Source organism: Perissodus microlepis, chromosome 11 (assembly GCF_051167445.1).
Source record: "Perissodus microlepis isolate ML-2025 ecotype Zambia chromosome 11, ASM5116744v1, whole genome shotgun sequence".
Taxonomy (NCBI): Eukaryota; Metazoa; Chordata; class Actinopteri; order Cichliformes; family Cichlidae; genus Perissodus; species Perissodus microlepis.
The window spans coordinates 31,697,118-31,715,292 of NC_140471.1; the positions used below are offsets into that span (position 1 = coordinate 31,697,118).

The 18,175-nt window shown below is 39.1% G+C and overlaps 1 protein-coding gene across 3 annotated transcripts in view; it reads left to right on the top strand.

Annotated features, from left to right (window-relative positions):
* Positions 1–18,175, top strand: part of agmo (alkylglycerol monooxygenase) — a 53,847-nt gene that overhangs the window by 13,992 nt on the left and 21,680 nt on the right. For 2 of the 3 annotated variants that reach the window (XM_084944137.1, XM_084944136.1), the window contains exons 4-11: positions 4,412–4,515; positions 5,593–5,688; positions 9,025–9,091; positions 9,273–9,338; positions 11,134–11,213; positions 11,616–11,750; positions 13,706–13,822; positions 17,251–17,333. In XM_084944137.1, coding sequence (XP_084800263.1) covers positions 4,412–4,515; positions 5,593–5,688; positions 9,025–9,091; positions 9,273–9,338; positions 11,134–11,213; positions 11,616–11,750; positions 13,706–13,822; positions 17,251–17,333 — 748 coding nt within the window. The remainder of the gene's footprint in view (positions 1–4,411; positions 4,516–5,592; positions 5,689–9,024; positions 9,092–9,272; positions 9,339–11,133; positions 11,214–11,615; positions 11,751–13,705; positions 13,823–17,250; positions 17,334–18,175) is intronic. The other variant, XM_084944138.1, reaches the window with a different exon arrangement.

Consider the following 18,175-nt stretch of genomic DNA (forward strand, 5'->3'; position numbering starts at 1 on the left):
TGACTGATTATGATTTCATTATTATGGACCTTGATTACGTGCCAGATAATGATTCTAAAAAAAAAGTTATAACGTAGACGTCCTGCAATATCTCTTCAATTGAGCCCACGTACTGGGACAGTAAGTTTCAGCTGCAGCAGTGTTTAAAAAGTTGCAGAACAAACTGTTCAAAAGATGAATGAAAAGAAAAACATGAACCTTTACAGTAAAGGGATTCTCTGGGTATTTTATCCCGGATGAACCCCCATTTTGTTGCAATTGACTCTAGGCTGTAACAAAAAAGTGTGTCCACAATATTGAGCTTTAAGTGATTTATTTACAGGAGGAAAAGGAAATCAGTTGTGTGGTATGTGGTGAGTCTGTTCTTTAGCCTAGAAATCTCTCTTTTGTGAACAGAGAAGAACACGAATAAATCTCCAGGTCACAAATGGTCCCCAGTGACAGCCAGCTGTTCGGGCTTCCTCTGCTCCTGCTCAGGGTCACATGACTTTAGAAGGCAAACTCTGCCATCACACATTCTTTCCCAAATAAGATGACATGAGTGAGTGTTATTAAAATTGGCTTCATCACACACTGGATTGTTTATGACTTTGAGCCAGGTGAAAATTTCACTTCCTCTAATACTTTCCTAGTTTGAGACTTCATCCTTGGCAATATTTGGTCTTTAGTGCCCGTTAGTTATTGCACTAATAGGTATAAATATGCCATAGTTGAAACCTTCTTTTTAGCATTTGCTTAACTATTAAACATCACATTTTGTGTTTCTATTCTCAGTCTGTTAGCAGGCTTCCATTAGCATGGCAGCAAAGAGCCCAAAATCCATTACCATTTTTAATCTTAAATCGTGAGTTGTTTAAATTACATTACTAAACTTAAAGTTAACTAATCAATCAAAAATCTTTTAGAAAAATGTTTCAAAGTTCAAAAGTGCCTTTATTCCCAGTGAGTCTTTTGGAAGACTCACTTGGGGGGGGTGTTTTTTTTTTTTTTTTTTTTTGGAGGGGTACCACATCAGGTGAGTAGTAACAAAGGAATAAAGTCTTGCTTTGCATTATTCAGATGAGTATTTAACCATGGAGTTATTAAACCTGAACACTGATTTAGTTTTAACGCATATGAACCATGTGCTGTGGCCATACTTATGTGGTAGCAGTGTCTTAGAAAAGAGGAGCGAGCTTCAGGAGAAATGCCCCCCACCTCCACTTATTGCAAGTTTTGCTTTATCTTTCAGTTTCTTTAGCTTTTCTGCTAGCGGCCCCTTTTAAATATCTGCTAGTTTGGGTTCAAGACAGAGATCCCCTTTTTAGATTTTTACGATTTGGCTTAAAACCCTTAATAAAGCTTAGTTGGGGTTGAACCAGGTGACCCTACTCAGACTTCCAATGTACTGAACACTCATAAGCACACATAAGTGAAACTACTATTGCATATCACAATCGGAACCTTTTTTTTAAAAAAAAAAAAAAAAGCTATGCTTTTATTACCCATCTATTTCACAGTTGATTGTTTCTCCCTGAAACTGGTTCTGCTGGAGTGGGGGTGGGGGATACTACCACCCTATTTATACCAAGTGCCTTCACATAAGGGATTGTCTGGTTGTTGAGGTTGTTTTTGCTCTAATATTGTACATTCTGACAATAAATAAAAACTAAATGAACTAAATAAGATTACAACTGCTTTTGGTACCTGCAGTTACACGGATATGCACTAGGGGTTAAACAGTTGAGCAAAGCAGTGGCACATTTAGGTTTCCCGAGTTTACTGGGGAACTGACAGTCACAAACATGTATCTCCTGTGGGTGTGGTAAAAAAGTGTCATAAATGTCCATCACCTGATTAGTATGCACTCATCCTTGTTGTTCCCTAGAAATCCTGATTTAAGGCTCACTGGAGGACAGATGGAAGGGCCGTCCACAGCATTTCTGTGCTCTTGCTGGGAACGTGGGCTCTGTGGCACTGGTTCTCACCATTAACGGGGCTTCCCTCCTGAATAGACCCTGCCAAACTATGCAGTGTCCCGCCGAGTCCAGAGATGAGGACATGGGCTTGCAGTGAAGCTTAGCTGTTCCAACTTCCTATCAATGACAACAAACATCAATCTTAGCCGCCCTTAGTCTTGAACCCCGCCAAGCATGACTCCAGTTAGAAGAAAAAAAGCAAGAGCTTCAGGCTGCTGGAATTGAACAAAGGCTGGCTTATCCTCTGAATATGTCTCTTAGCAGGACAGTTCATCTTTGAATACCCTATGGTTCAGAGCGGAAGAAATATCATAATTTTTGTGCTTGACTGTTGTAGTTCAGTCACTCTCCTTCCTTCTTCCTCTCCTCCCACACTTCTCTCCTCTGCCTCATCAGCAGATTTCAGTGGCACTTGGGTTTAATAAAGTTTGAAACAAAATCCAACCCTGTTGCTTCCATTTTGAGTCAATCCAAAATATGGCATTTAACACGATACATGACACTTCCAAAAACAGTCTGTGACATTTATTCTCACACCTGCTGAAGTCCAGCAATAACCCTGTTAAATATGAGTGGTGTGGACCTTTTCACTTGAGGTTTTCTGAAACTGAATTCTGCCTCACTGTCACTGATTAGAAATGTGTTAGAACAGATCACCATGCTCCTCCACTCTCTTACCACTCACCTTAAGTTTTCAGCAGTTTGTTTGTTCAGGTGCAGAGACCCGCGACCCATTTTTGTTTCACGACTGCTGGCCTTAATACAACTCACATATTTGTGAAATGGAGAGCAAGGAAGAGTTAAACTTGTCAACATTATATATTTGTAATTTTCTTTTCTTTTGTTTTTTCTATAAAGGTGTCACTGAGCTGTTCATAAACCATTGTCCTCGAAGTGTCTCTTCCTGTGTGGTGTCCTTCCATTAACAGTGTTCTAATTGGTTTGTACAGTGAACACATGAACATCAATATCAGCAACCTGCAAAACGTGATGCTCTTGGGTTCTTGTTCACAGCTTTCATCTTTTTATGGTGTTCTCATGTATGATCTGGTCCTTGGAAATCCTTAGTAGGATTCTGTAGCTTCTATGTAATGCTTATTCTGTAGTCATTTGTAAGCAAGTCATGGCTAACACCAACCAATCAAGAGCAGATTTGATTGGTTGACAAGAGCAGATTTGTCAAATATTGATTTACAACTTTATGTATTGATGGGTAATTTTACAACCCGTATTTTTAATTTCACTTGGACATGTTAGTATGGAAGTTCTTGTATTTTATTTTCTTTTTATTAAGCCTGGACTGTGATTGATTTTGCTCTTGTCTACAACTGAGGTGTGAAAAGAACCTTTTACCCTCCTTCACTTCAGGGGTGGTCATGAAGTGGTTGACAAAGTTGCCTGACAACAAGGTTCCTGATTTGAGTTTTCTATTCTGTGTGAAGGTTGCATTGTAGCCACACTAGGGGCATGATCAGATTAATTGCTGCTCTAATTTGGCCATCTGCGTCAGCTGTGACAGGCTTCAGGCTGTGAAAGTCTTAGATGAAGATTGACTTCATTTGATTAGTCAATGTTGAAGTCCTAGGAATTCCAAAGAGTTGGCGAACCTAGACAGAAAAGATATGGGCATTTCTCAAGTGTCAAATGTCTTGATGAGAAAACATTTAGATGAATAATAATAATAATAAAAAACAAAAACAATATAAAGTGTCGTTTGAGCCAATTCTAAGCTGAGATTTTTTTAATTTTCAACCACCCAATTGTGACCACATTCACAGATCCTAATACCTAATTTAACTCAAATGTAATCGCATTACACAACAAGGCTGCAAAAAGAAACTCAAACCTAATTTAATTGCTGAGGCTTTTACTATAGGGAATATATTACCATATATAGTCTGCATATAGGGTTATGTGGTTCTGAAGTATTTGAAGGTTACTATTCTCCTTGTACAGCAGCAGAAGCCAAAGTAGCCAGGAGGTGCCAAAAAGCACAGACCAGACGGGGTGGTCCGGAAACGGTCTGGAGATCCAGTGAAACTTAACAAGCATGTTCCCTTTGGATGTTAAAATGAAGTGTAACACAGATATTAATGTAGCAAGTATCACAACACAGCAGAGGAATGTAAACTGGAGCACTGGGACATCAAGCTGGACGCTAACCAGCTGCAGCCAAATACCCCCATAGTCATAATAGCCTGAAATCCCTACCCCCTTATGACCAGCAAGGCTCAGGTCTCAGGTTTTCTTCACAGCTGGCCAGAAGCAAGGTTAAAATGGCTCCTCCTGGGGATAAAAGTGTATAGTTGCTTATTTGGGGATTGGGCAGGGTTTGATTGGCATAAATCATTTGTTATACTGAGAGCCTTTAAGGCTAGTGCATGGATTGTATATAGAGGGCTACATGGCTGCTGTCTAATCTTTAACAATGTGTGTGTATGATTGCTCTTCAGAGGTTGCTGTCCTTTGGGCTGCTCACCAGGTTCATCACAGTTCAGAGTACTACAACCTTACCACTGCCCTCAGACAATCTGTTACCCAGCCGTTTACCTCATGGGTAAGACAATATTCATTCTTTTAAAGGATGTTTCAAGTGATAGCCTTTGTTTTAAACACACAGATTTTTTTTTCTAATAGAACAACATGATTGCATTCAAACACAAGTTACAGTATTAGACAATTGTAATTTGAAAAACGAGATTCGGCTAACTACAGTAACTAGCTATCTCCAAAGAGTCTCTCATTCCACAGTCAAACTCCAAGTCCACTGTAGCAGACTGCATGTTTTACTGCTTGTGGTGTAGAAACCTGCTCTGAGCTGGAGGGCCACTCTAAACAGAACCTGTGCCAGGTGCAGACCTGTACAGCTGCAACGTAGAACATGGACTACCACCAGTGCCAGCAGTAGTTTTAGGTTGATGAGATGAAGACTTCACTGAAGAGTCAGTTGATGTCATTGTGACATACGTTTTTAATTTAAGCCTGGGTGCATCAAGTGTCATTGCTAACAACAAGAATACAGTGTAATTTCATGGGAAACATTGGATGATGAACGACTGAAATGCTCTAACGAATATTGTCTGCATATCCAAAACTTAATGTTTTTGTTTTTTTTTTTTTTATTTCTCTGCACCATGGAGCTGCCTCATTGTCCAAAAACAATGAAAAAGAAATCTAGTCACACTTTGGTACTAGATAACTTGATTCTTCTGATCACAGTGGACTTGGAGTTTGACTCATTTACTCAAGTGCAATCCAACTGCTGTAAAGACTCTTGACCACCAAATCTGCCCAAAATATGTCCCTAACAAATGGACTCCTAATATATAACTTCTAATATAAAGCACTTTGAGGCAACTGACTATTGGGATTTGGCGCTACATTTAAAAATTAAAATAAGTTTTATTCAGTTTTGAATAATAAAGACTTAAACCTACAGGACATTGTTACCTGAATTGTTTTACTTTTGTTTAACATAGTCAGTCAGGAAAATAATAAAAGCATCATTGAGCATCATTTAGCAAAAACAGGCTTGTAGTTCCACCTTATTGGAGCAATAAACCTGTGTTATTGGGACCCTGTCACATTGTACTATGGTTCCATAAGATTTCTGTTGAAATCTTTCTTTCTTCAGGTTTTCTATTTGCCGATGGCTCTGGCTGTACCTCCATCCATATTCGCTGTTCACATACAATTAAACCTGCTCTACCAGTTCTGGATCCATACTGAGGTAAATGCCAAACAGGCTCATTCAACAGTGTATGTGTTTTTTTTCTGTTAAAAATGCCAAAACAAGGGCCTGATTTTAATACTAACCCACGGTAGTTGTCCATATTCTTTGCTTACGTTTTCACTAGGTGTGTATTTATAAGAGATTTGGTGTCAGTACATTATAAAGATGACACTGTTACTGTTTAAAGGTTTGGAGTGGCATTTTCCTATAAAAACGACTCACTTGTTATGTTTTTATGTATATATATTTTTCCCTTAAACTGAATCGAAATCATTACTGACTCTGGATGTATGTCATCATCAAACTGTGTTTCCTGCCTGGTTGAGTGGTTGCTTGTAGGTTAATAGTCATTTTTCATGGAAGATCTAGAGTTGTCTGCAAACACCTGCTACCTACTTTCTGAGGAGTAGTGAAACTTAAAAAAGTGAAACATTCCCAAAAAGGAGAACATTTGCCTTCAGAGTTAAAGTTGCAATATTTTTAAATTGTTTTGTTTGCAGCTGTAAGAACAGCTGTTACTTTGAAGCTAAATATTTTAGTACATATGTAAGAATTCCTTTTCTAGCAATAATGAAATTTCAATGAGGTACAATTAAGTGCTGAAATGAAACGTTTTTGCATGTTATATTTGGTTCTACAACAGACTCTAAATGCCTTTTTGAGCAGTTATTTAGAAGCATTATCTAAATAGACATTAAGTGGTCACCTGGCTATAGACATTGGATGTTGAGGACTGGCAGACAATCACCTTACCGTTGGGGAATTCTTCTGCAGATTTCAATTCGGGGTAGTTTTTCTTCAGTTTATATCCAAAATATCAAAGTTTTGTTTATCTATGGTGACATAATGTCTGGAAAAATGCTTATTTGTCAATTATTCAATGGCATAATTCAGTAACATGGCTGCAACTTCATTGTTTAGTCAAAGAGGTATTATACCTCTATGATGCAATTATAAAATATTTTCAGGCAGCATGTAGCACTACCAGATTAGTATTACCTGAATTAATGTGGTTGTTGTTTAAAGAATCAATAGGAACAAAAAATCTGTAAAGTTGTCTGTCTCTCTGTGCCAGTGCTAATCTGTCTGTTAAGCCAGACTTTTGTGGACTCCATGTTGCAGTGGAGCCTGTATTCAATAAAAAATAATGAGATTTTATGAAATATTCCAAACAGAAGCATGACCATTCTGTCTGCTTTTTAAAGTGACTGAGAGTATCACTTTTACAATCCCCACAATCGTTAGAGGGAATGAATGGATTTGGAACGCCCTCGATCTTTTAGTGCGCTATTAGTGAGAACAGTCGTAATAGTCACAATTTTCTGAGGGATGTAATTTATGCCTTCTCTAGAGGGTGTTTTTTTTTTTTTTTTTTTTGATGTCATAGAATTTACTGGCTCACTATTCGCTGCAGCTTCAGAGCTGGAGTGAAGTCGTGGAGACCCCTTTCATTCAAGATAAAACTCTCACGCTCGGCTGCCAGGCGCAGCCATTATGTGGAAATAATGAATCGCAGAGAAATTCTGTCCAACCACGCACATTTCTCCGTCTGTCATACTGATGTGATCCATCGAAATATGACTTGCAACCAAAAGAGAAACATGAACTGTGTGAAATATGCTCAGTGTGACCTCTTTAATCTATAATGACTCACGGAGGAATCAGTTTGGTACCTTCCAACAAGAAATGAATAAGAAAATGTATTCCTGATGGTTTAAACCGTGTGTGTGTGTGTGTGTGTGTGTGTGTGTGTGTGTGTGTGTGTGTGTGTGTGTGTGTGTGTGTGTGTGTGTGTGTGTGTGTGTGTGTGTGTGTGTGTGTGTGTGTGTGTGTGTGTGTGACAATGTCTTTAACCATTGTCAGGAGTTTTCTGCTATTGCCACAAAGTCTTTTTTCCAACACTGTAGTTGTTGTCCTTACATCTCCAATAAATAATATTATTTATGGTGAAATTAACTCTTTTGAGTGTGTTAATCAGGGCAACAAATGTAATTATGGATGTTGTGAATATTTGAAAGTGATTCTGACAGCTATAGTAAGGCTTCCAACAGCAATTTGCTGGAATATTTAACTTTTTTTAGTACTAGTTTAGATTTAAAGAGTTGCCCAAATTATTTCCATCGGCCAGTCTTAGTAGCTGGGTATCGGCCCGCCAGGACCTCCGCTCCTGGCCGCCGCCTGGCTCACAATGCACCCGACCCCTATGGTACCTCCTGCGGGGTCTCTCCCTTAGAGATAGGGTGAGAAATTCGGCAATTCGGGAGGGGCTCAGAGTAGAGCCGCTGCTCCTCCACATTGAAAGGAGACAGTTGAGGTGGTTCGGGCATCTGACAAGGATGCCTCCTGGGTGCCTCCTGGGTGAGGTGTTCCGGGCATGTCCCACCGGGAGGAGGCCCCGGGGCAGACCCAGGACACGCTGAAGAGATTATATCTCTCAGCTGGCCTGTGAAGCCCTTGGTGTTCCCCTGGACAAGCTCTAGGAAGTGACTGGGGAGAGGGCGGCCTGGGCTTCTCTGCTTAGGCTGCTGCCCCCGGTACACAGCCCCGGATAAGCGGAAGAAGATGGATGGATGGATGGATATTTCCATTGGTCAGAGAAATGGTTTTGTTAATGCAACTCTTGCCAATTGAAACACTAGGGCAACAGTTTTATTCAAATTCAAATAAAGTTTCATCATTCCACTATTTAATGTTGTTTGTTTGTTAAGCATCCACAGTTTTCAAGAAAATTCATTGTGATCATTGACAGTTTTCTTTGTGGTAGCTACATGAATACTTCTGTGCTGCCACCATCAGACCAGTTATACCAGTTGCCTTCACTTATAGTACTGTAGCATTCCTGCTCTCCAGAAGATGAAACTTCGTGAGTTTACCCACTGCAGCAAAAGGGTTTTCTGTCCACTTCATTCCAAACAGAATTGTTATTGCATGTAAAGTAATATATATTTGGTACTATTGCTCTGTTTTGGGACCCCCTGTGCCCTTCAACATACACACAGATGTTAATGGCTGCAGACATTACACTGAGATGTCTGAATGGGACCAGATGGAAGAAGAGTGATTATTCTAGTGTTTCGACAAACAGGCAGTTGGACTAGTGGCAATAACAGCAACAACTATTTCATTCTGGTTTCTCTGGGAGATAGAAAATAATAAGTTGTCTGAATTTTGTCTTTACTGGAGCATAAACGAAGCAAAAAGGACAAAAAGAAATTAAACACTTCAATGCTGTCACTGGGAAACCAAGTAAAGATGGTTTATTTGTATTTTAATTTGTATAAGGAAAATGAAAGTGGTTATTACTTTAAAGTTGATTTTATGTCTTTCTTCCAGTTAATCAGAGACCTTGGACCTCTGGAGTGGATCTTGAACACTCCAAAACACCACAGAGTTCATCATGGTAAGAGGACGGTAATTTTATCCAACCTTACGCTGTTTACATCAAACATTGCATAAGGACTGAAAGATGTTTTATGGATCAGAGTTAATTCTGAAAATGTTTATATATCACTGAGATAACAGATATCTTTTTAAAAATGTGAATAAGTAATACAGCAACCTCACAAATGTAAACTTAACAGGGCGGAACCTTTATTGCATTGACAAGAACTATGGTGGTATTCTGATTATTTGGGACAGATTATTTGGTAAGTCATTTGTATTTGCTTCTTATTGTTTTTCTTTTGGATGCAAGTGAATGTACTTTATTTATGACAGTGTGACTTTTGTGTCAGTGTGTCTGTGATGGCATTTGTAGAGTGTGACAGCTGGATCACCACTGAGTTGTATCAACATTTGTATCTGTTCTAAAATAATAAAATTCCTACAATGGGATTAATTCTTAATGCCACCAGTGCTGCCCCCCACATCTGTTTTGTGCAAAAGGCAAATGGTTCTTCTTGCACTGACTATACCATTTATAGCTGCTGTTGACATGCATTATTTTTAGCCACACAGATCTCAAATACACAAAACTGCATAGTAACCCTTGCACGGGAAACTGTATTTCTATAGATTTTTTTCTAAAATTTGAAATCGGAACTTTCCCTTCAAAGATTCAAAGCATTCAGGTGAAATACTTTAATTATGATCAAATTTCTGTATGATGGACTTTCTGTACCATGGAAGTCTTCCAGGTGTTGTTAGTTTCTCCTGTCTGTGATAGTCTTGATTACTTGAGTTCAGAACAACTGAAATTCTTTTGGTTTATGAAGATACTTTTACCTCTCATCTGATTTTCTTTAGTTTCAAAAACTATTGGAGACCCCTATTGAGGTTGTCCCTTTTGGAGGTGGTCCTGAGAGTGATTGTGAGTCTACACGAGTGAGGCTGTGAACCCAGGCATGGGTCATTATGCTCACAGGAGTAAAGATGTGGAGTCTGAGACATTGCCATGCCACATGGCCATAAAAGTTAAGGTCATCTGGTTCAAGGTTTGAGTGGGGGTTGAAATGCCTGCAAAGGGATGTCAAGACTGTGACTTATAGGTGGGGAATATTTGGTGTCGTATGCTTCAATTTGGTGATGATGGCTCACAGTAGAAATAGATGGCCTCCTCTCAAATTGTTGTCATTGTCCAAAATATGAATATTCAGAGGCACTCCTTTGAGGATACGAAGTGTATCCGTACGTCTGCGGCTGACAGTCCACTAGGAATGAAATACCTGGGACTCCATCAGTTTTTAGAACCAAAGAAAGAAATCCTGTTCCTTTCAACTCAAATGCTTAAGACTACCGTGGCCTACATAACTGAGAACATGCAGACATACCTGTGATGCTTGGGCTTGAAAAATTAAGGTATCACCAAATACTACAGTGATGAAAATAAAACAGTTTGCCACAAATGTCTGTGCAGGGTATCTGTTTAAATCATGAGAAACCCACTTCTCTGTAGTTGATGGAGGTTTTATAGATGTTGAATAGATGTTCCTGGTATTTTTATAGTACCTTATTGTTTTTAGGGTATATGTTCAAAGAAAAGTCAGTTTATGCAAAGGATACTGACTCAAAGGAGCGTTTCTACATTCCCTTAGTAGCATTTTCACTGTTAAACTGGAGGCCGAATTAACCATTGTCTGTCACTAACCCTCTCAGAGTTTTAGCATCTTTTAGTTCATTTTCATTTTGCACTTCAGTTTTATTGTCTTGGTCAAGTGAACAACAGATAAAATCAATGAAAAGCTGGTGAACGTGGAGCATTTAGCAGCTGGGTGGAGGGACAAATAGCTTAAAGATGAAGAAAATGCTAATAACAAGAGAAACGTGATTCATTTCATGTTTGTCTTTCTGGTGACACGTTTTCTTTGTTGGATATTTAAACATCTTAAACTTTTAAACCTTAATGTATTACCTCAGGTTTTAAGAATAAATAACAGGAATAGGAGTTTGAGGCATTTATTCACATCATTTTGTTTTGCACACCGCTATTCATACCATCCCCAGGTACCTTTGCTCAAGAAGCCGACCAAGTCGTGTACGGCCTGGTTTTCCCCATCAAAAGATTTGAAATCCTCTATGTGCAGGTTAGTCTCATCTTTCATCATTGATGTGGCTACCACAAGTTGGCGATTGGTCAAGCAGCTCACCTCCATCTGGGTATAAACACCTTTGGTAGATGAGGTGTGAGCTCATGTTTCCCTCACTGGCCGAGTGGCCATTTTGTAACCATAACATTATGACTCTACTCTAAACAAACTGCCCAGTTGAGGTGAAAGAGGCCAATAAAATGTAATGCCAGGTGGATGTTATGATTATTTTTGCTGCCATCACTGCTGGCAGAGCACTGCATGAGCAATGTTCTGCCTAAAGAAAATAGAAACATTCATTCTAGGATTATTGCTGTTCCTTTGTTAGTATTCATCAGTTAAATGTAGTGTTTGATTATTTATTAAGGTCTAATTTGGTTGTATTTTTTTTTCTTTTAGTTGCATTACTACTTGTATTTGTGGAAGAAATCCAAAACCTACAAAACTATCAGCAACAAACTGTCAACTTTCCTCAACGGTCCAAGTTGGAAACCTGGTAAACGTCGGCTGGGTGACCACAATGACAATCCAAAGGTTTGCATCATTTCTAAGGACAAAATGCCCTCATGCTTCATTACCCATCATTTTGACAGACACAACACACAGGCCTAAATGACTCAGAGCATTCCTTATTGAAGGACTCGTATATTCTGCCAGTTTTACAAGAAACTGCCACATCAAATAAAAGCTGCAAAGCCTTTGTAGAGGCGACACAATAAGTTTAGTTTCACTGTCTTTAAACACAGTCTGCGTGAATAAAACCACTTGCAGTTTAGCGTAAATGTGCATGTGTGTGCGTGACTTTGTGTGTATGCAGAAAGAAATACAGGCTCCAGCTGAATGCCCCGGTGGTTAGCTTTGAAATAACGCTGATGGTGTCGCATATTTAGTTCCCTCATGCTTCAGACTGCAAAAAAAAAAGTCCCCTTTGACTTTACGATTAAATTGGCTCTTTAAACCCAGCAGGGTAATTCTAAACATGGTCAGAGCTGGAACTTAACTGAAATATCTTGAAAGGCTTTATGTAGGCGGCTACTTCTTGATATCTGCTGGTGAAGGAAAGAGGAAAAAGAGGGGAGTGAAAGAGGAAAAAGGGTTCAACGTGTTTCAACTCTGAGAATAAACAGAGCAGCAGACTGGAATATCTACAGGGTTGGGGATGGGATTTTGAGGGGGAACCCACATGTGATGGTTTGGTTCCTCAAAATCCTGGGAAACCCCCTGAATGAGAAACAGGCATTGCTGATTGGCCAGTTATTTTTCATTCCCATAAAGCCCTCAGGGCTTAATTACTTATTGTCTTGGACAGAAGGGAAAAACAGGTCAAATGACTCAGGGAATTCTTACAGAAGGACTCAGATATTCCTCAGTGTTTAAGGGAAACCGCTGCACCCAATAAATCCTGGATGACTTTGTAAATGGAAAACAACAAGCTAATTTTCACCAGTTCTGAAATTCCACTAGTAGGACACTAAAGTAAGAAAAGGTCTTTTTGAAGAAAGGCACATTGGGTGGGTTTACAAGTTTGTTTGTTTGTTTTTAATTAAAGTTTAGCATCTTTTCCTCATCTTTATCATACCCTTTTGTTTTGTTTTTTTCACCACCAGCATGCAGTGTTTATACATGGCATATTCTCAGAGTTAGCCACTGGGTGCAATTGCATTCTACAAATGGCATTTTCTTTGTTTCTGTCATTACTGGTAGAGAATAATTTCGTCATGCATGACTCAGATGATTTGCTGGAAATGATTCATGCACATATCTGAACATGCTGCAAAATAGTGACATGCATTTAGAGAAGAAAGTTTGGTGGTTGCAGACGGTTTCCTTTAATCCAGTCTGTTAACCTAATATGAGACGACTGGACCGCTTAGCTCATCATTTGTTCAACAGAACAGTGAAAAGAGTCTGTTGCTGTTTATGTTCTGTTGCATGTCACAGTACCCTTAAAGTCATCTTTTTCTTTGTCCAATGGGAGCTATGTGTATCATTTTAAGGCAAACTAGCGTGAGGTGTAGCAAATAATAAAACCTATATTGACCTAACACTTTGTTTGTGTAAACATAACATCTGAGAAAATTAATTTATTGATTATCAATCTGAAATTTTTAGACTATTGTGATAATGCCACAATCATAAAGCAGACATGTGTTGTTGTTGTGTGTGTGGACGAAGAAGCCTGTGAATAGTCTTGGTGCATGTTCTGTCATCATTTGAACTATTTTAACTATTCACAGGCTTCTGTGAATGTGGGGTAATGTGTCACTGGTTAATGGCTTCAGTTGTTTTTTTGAGTCAGAAATAATAGCTTACATGATGTTTTTAGAAGATCTGGGGATTTGGGGTACTAGTTTTGAATTCAAATGACAGCATGACATTAAAGCTGTTACCATCAGGGTAAAATTGGTATTTAAGCCATGTTGGCTGTGAGAAACTGTTCAAAAATATCAAGGTTCGGGGAATTAAACATGTTTATTTTCCATTCACAGGTTACCGGAAAGGAAGTGCCTCATAATCCCAGCTGGTCACTGCCTGTACAAATTTATGCAGTCATACATTTCCTTTTGGTGCTGAAGACTTACCATGATTTGTTTGAAAACAACATGGTATGTATTTGTCACATTAGACAAAGTGATTGTTATTAAACTTTATTTGGAGGGTGACACTTCAGCTCCCTTCATAGAGTTCTTTAAATTCCCTTTCTTAGTTGGATTTGTCAGATATATATATATATATAGGATTAAATCTGGGGTAGCTTAGTCTAGACTAACTATTGATATGTTTAGGCTACTGTAATCCCTCAAAGTATGACAAGGTGGTCCAGAGTTCCCAATTTAAGACTATCTGAGTTTACGTGTTTGTTTGCCAACACTGATTCATCCAGTTATCCAGTTTGTTGTGGCTGGTCCATAATGGAGCAGAGTCCTCTACTTAGCCAGCAGAAAAAGACTAGCTGTGTCTAACATCATGACAGAATGACGGATCAGCATTCCCCTTTAAAGCAACCTTGTCTATTATTTTCCACCCGACAAGCCAAAAGACCCCCTTCCTCCTCCTTCAGGAAAAAAAAGAAAGAAAAGAACCTCCCCAGCAGTTATCTTTGGAAGGATTTTTCCCCCAAGCACAGTTTTGGTTAGCCAGAAAGTGCTGTCACACCCAACCTCTTCAAACTCTAAATAAAATGCCCTGTCTTCTCTCCCCCCCCCGATCGCTACCTCCATGGGGCTCTGTTAGTTGTGGTCACCTCTCACACACAAGCACATACACCTCCTCTGCAGCATCGAGGGATCCCCTCCCTTTTGGCGAACGAAACACCAGCTGGTGGTCCAGCAGTGAACACAAACGCCTTAATTGTCGAGTCAACCATTTCCCAAACCAAATAGCCTTCAGGATGCAGCAATCAGACTTGGAGGGAAAATAACAAAGTGAGCTCCTTGGCCCAACAATAAATCATGTCACTCTTATGTATTTATACCCACATGTTCGCTAGCTGCTTATTTAGCTTGACAATTGAAGACACGCTGCCGGACAATTTATGTGCTTTGTGTTAATTCGAAGCCATGAAAACATGGCTATTTCAAACAAGTGAAGCTACTCTTCAATTACATCATCATCAGGCCAGTGTGTATGCTTTACATTTACGTATTTTAAACAGTTATTATTAGAGGCAGTGAGGGAAATTGACCATCAGAACTTTTTCTCATTTAAAGTATGTTTGGGCATTTCTACCCAGCAGACCAAAACTGAAACACACACACACACACATGCACAAACACAGGTTTTGCTTTCACTCTTTTGAAGTTTTTGCAAATTACCAAAAGTACAAAAATATTCACTATTTGAGCAAAAGTACTGAGCTGCACTGGTAATCTCTGAATTAAGGTGTTCTCAATAGCATTGCCACAGGTGTATGAAATAAAGCATTAAGTCCACCGTGTCTTTACAAGCAATGTTCTAAAGAGCTCACTGAATTAGTTTGCTAATATAATAGGATCCACTGATGCAACAAGTCAATTTTTGAGATTTCTTCTCTGCTAGATATTCCACGATCAGATGGTGGTATTGTGAAGTATTTCAGAACAGCTGCAACGCAGACTGTAAAGTTGAAGAGTGCATATAAGAGTGCATGTAATAGTTACCAATGCTCTCAGTGACTGACTTAATAACTACAGACTTCCAAATTGCCAGGCATTAACATCAGCACAAAAGCTGTACGCCAGAAGCTTCATGGCATAAAGTCCCATTTGGAGCCTTTAAGTGAAGGTTTATTTTTTCTTTTTTCCCACCACAGTACATTTCAGATTTTTGAAGGTAGACACATGAGCATGGGGGCAGATCTGACTGTAAAATCAAGAGCTACTATAAGCTCATTGGCTAATGAATCACACAGTAGAGCAAGCCCTGCTTTTCCCCCCATTTGAATCTAATACAGTAAGAGTGCAATCAGTTCTACAAAATATAAAATGCTGAGACTACTTTAGAAGAGCGGTTTATTCAGATGTGTGGTCACTTTGGATGATGTAGTTTGTAGAGCTGTCCTTGTTACTTTACATTAACAGGTGTGTTATTTTGTTATCCCATTTAATGGTTTGCTGGAAACTCTCCTTAAAATAGTTCAGTATAACAGGAATCATGTTTACCTACCTGATACCTGATTCATTATTACATGTTACTTGCACTGTTTTTTGGTTTGTTTGTTTTTTCCTGTTTGATCAGTCTTCGTCAATAATGGCCTGGGTAATTAGTTAATTTGCTCATCTCAAGAGACAACATAACACAATCAGTCCTTACAGTGCTGCCACCAGATGTTAACTGTCATTTCTGACCTCTGCTGATATTGCTACAAGTTGTCAGTTGATCACTTGAAAAATTACCATGACAAAAGAAGCACAAAGTGTTTCTTTAAAAACTCTTGGAAATGAAATGTGAGTTGGTGACACTTTTTATGGAGGAATTTCTCTCTAGTGTAGTGTCTCAGCTGCATGCCCCCTGGATGATAGAAAGACAAACAAACAACAACAAAAAAAGATTAGGTTACTAAATACGTCTGGTCTGCTGAGCCCCTCGGGTTATCAGACACAGAAAAGTTCACATAACCTTTGATATCAAAAAAATTCTCCTCTCATTATACGCTTACCAAAAATAACGACATCCATAGCCCTTGAACTCCATTGTAGTGATTAATCTGCCTTAATAAACTATGAATGAAGGTCACCCTAGACTGTCAGTCCTTCACAGATGGACTGAGCTCAAATTATTTCCTTGTCTGATTCATGGAAAGCATTATTGTATCCGTGTTCCTGTAAGAGGCTCCTGGTAATATTGTGCTTATGGCAGCTTATGGGTTATGACTTGGATAAACGTATAGAAATACAGTTTTATTGCATCCTGTTGATGGGTTGATTTTTGTGCTGGCAAGCGCGAGCCCTCTGGGTATTTACAGCATGGGAGCAGTCAGTGAGATTTGGCTGTTAGACTCTGTATTGAGTGTCAGAGAAATATAAACCAAAGCTGACAGCCCACAGCATCCTCAGGAGACAATGGCTTTCCAACGGCTGCCCTTAGCCAAGGCCGTAGGTTAGAGAACACAGATTAGAGCGTACGTTACTCTTTGTGTTTATGCAAGTCTGTTTGTGTGTATGTTCCAAATAGCTTGGAAAGGTCAGTGAGAATCTGCATTGGATTTCTCCTCCAAAGTTGGTTGTTTTGGCTCCATTTAGGGGATTCAAACTACAGTCTCTTCAACTGTGGTCAAGTCCCCTGTCAAGACCCATCTGGGATGATTAGAGTGTCTATGTAAACTAGGCATGTCAGTGTAAAGTAAGAGGCAGCATATCGTGTGTGCCAGTACACTTATTCCGAAGGTCAGACATGTTTTGGTTGGCATTACAGCTCTGCGGTTTATGACTGCTCTCCCAGTAAGGTCTCCTGTGATCGTAACTTGACCGGCCATGATATTGATTTAAGGGTTTGAATCTAATGTATTTTTTCCTGACCGCATTTCTCATGGTATGCAAATGTATCTCAATCCTAGATACTGTCCCAGTTAACTATTCTGGGTATGACTGGCTACGTTCTGCTCACTCTCACGTCTCTGGGGTTCCTCATCGACCAGAGGTACAGTACAGATATTTCGTTATGGATTCATTTTCAAAGAGACTTTTAGAGGATTTAAAAATTAGACTAAACAGTTAAAAATGTCTTGGGGGGGAAGGTTAGAGAAAAGCAAGACGGAGAACTATTCTGGCTTTGGTAGAGGTTCTCAAGCTTTGAGTCGCAATCATCCAAAGACTGAATTTGAAGGAATACAAAATGTGGACTGTTAAAATTAGCATTGAAGTAAAAATGCCAAGTTGATTGTACTTATCTGTTTAGATTTCTTCAGTTGTTCTTTATTCTCCTCTGAGCTGCTAATTCCTAATAATGTATTTGCATCTTAAACTCAATGATTCTGAAAATGGCTTGCTTTTAAGACAGTCCAACCTCTTGTGGGGTCCAAGAACGAATCAAAGAAAAACTCTCAAAGAATCTCTGTGGCTGGGAGCTATAGCTCTTTGCCAGCCCAGAGTTAAAGGTCTGAACATTAGTATTAATATTACTGTGGGGTGGTCAGTAGTATGTACCCTTGTTTTCAGTAACTAAACTATGAACCTTGCATTGAATCATTTCATTTCTCTTCATTGTTACCAAATAAAACTCTGCATACTTAGCTTGTGAAATTCACTAAAAGAAACAGAAACAGCATAAAGACACACTCCTACTATACATACATTTGTTGTGAGTGAATGTAAGATTAAATTCAGTCGACGCAAGTACCACAACACTGGAGCTGACTTCAAATCTCAAATCAAATCTCTCCTCATCAACTCTATTTGATCAGCACAGGAAGTTGATATTAGCTCACATTAAAATATAATTATTCCATCTAAGTGATGCGTTGTTGCTTAATGTGTCCTTAT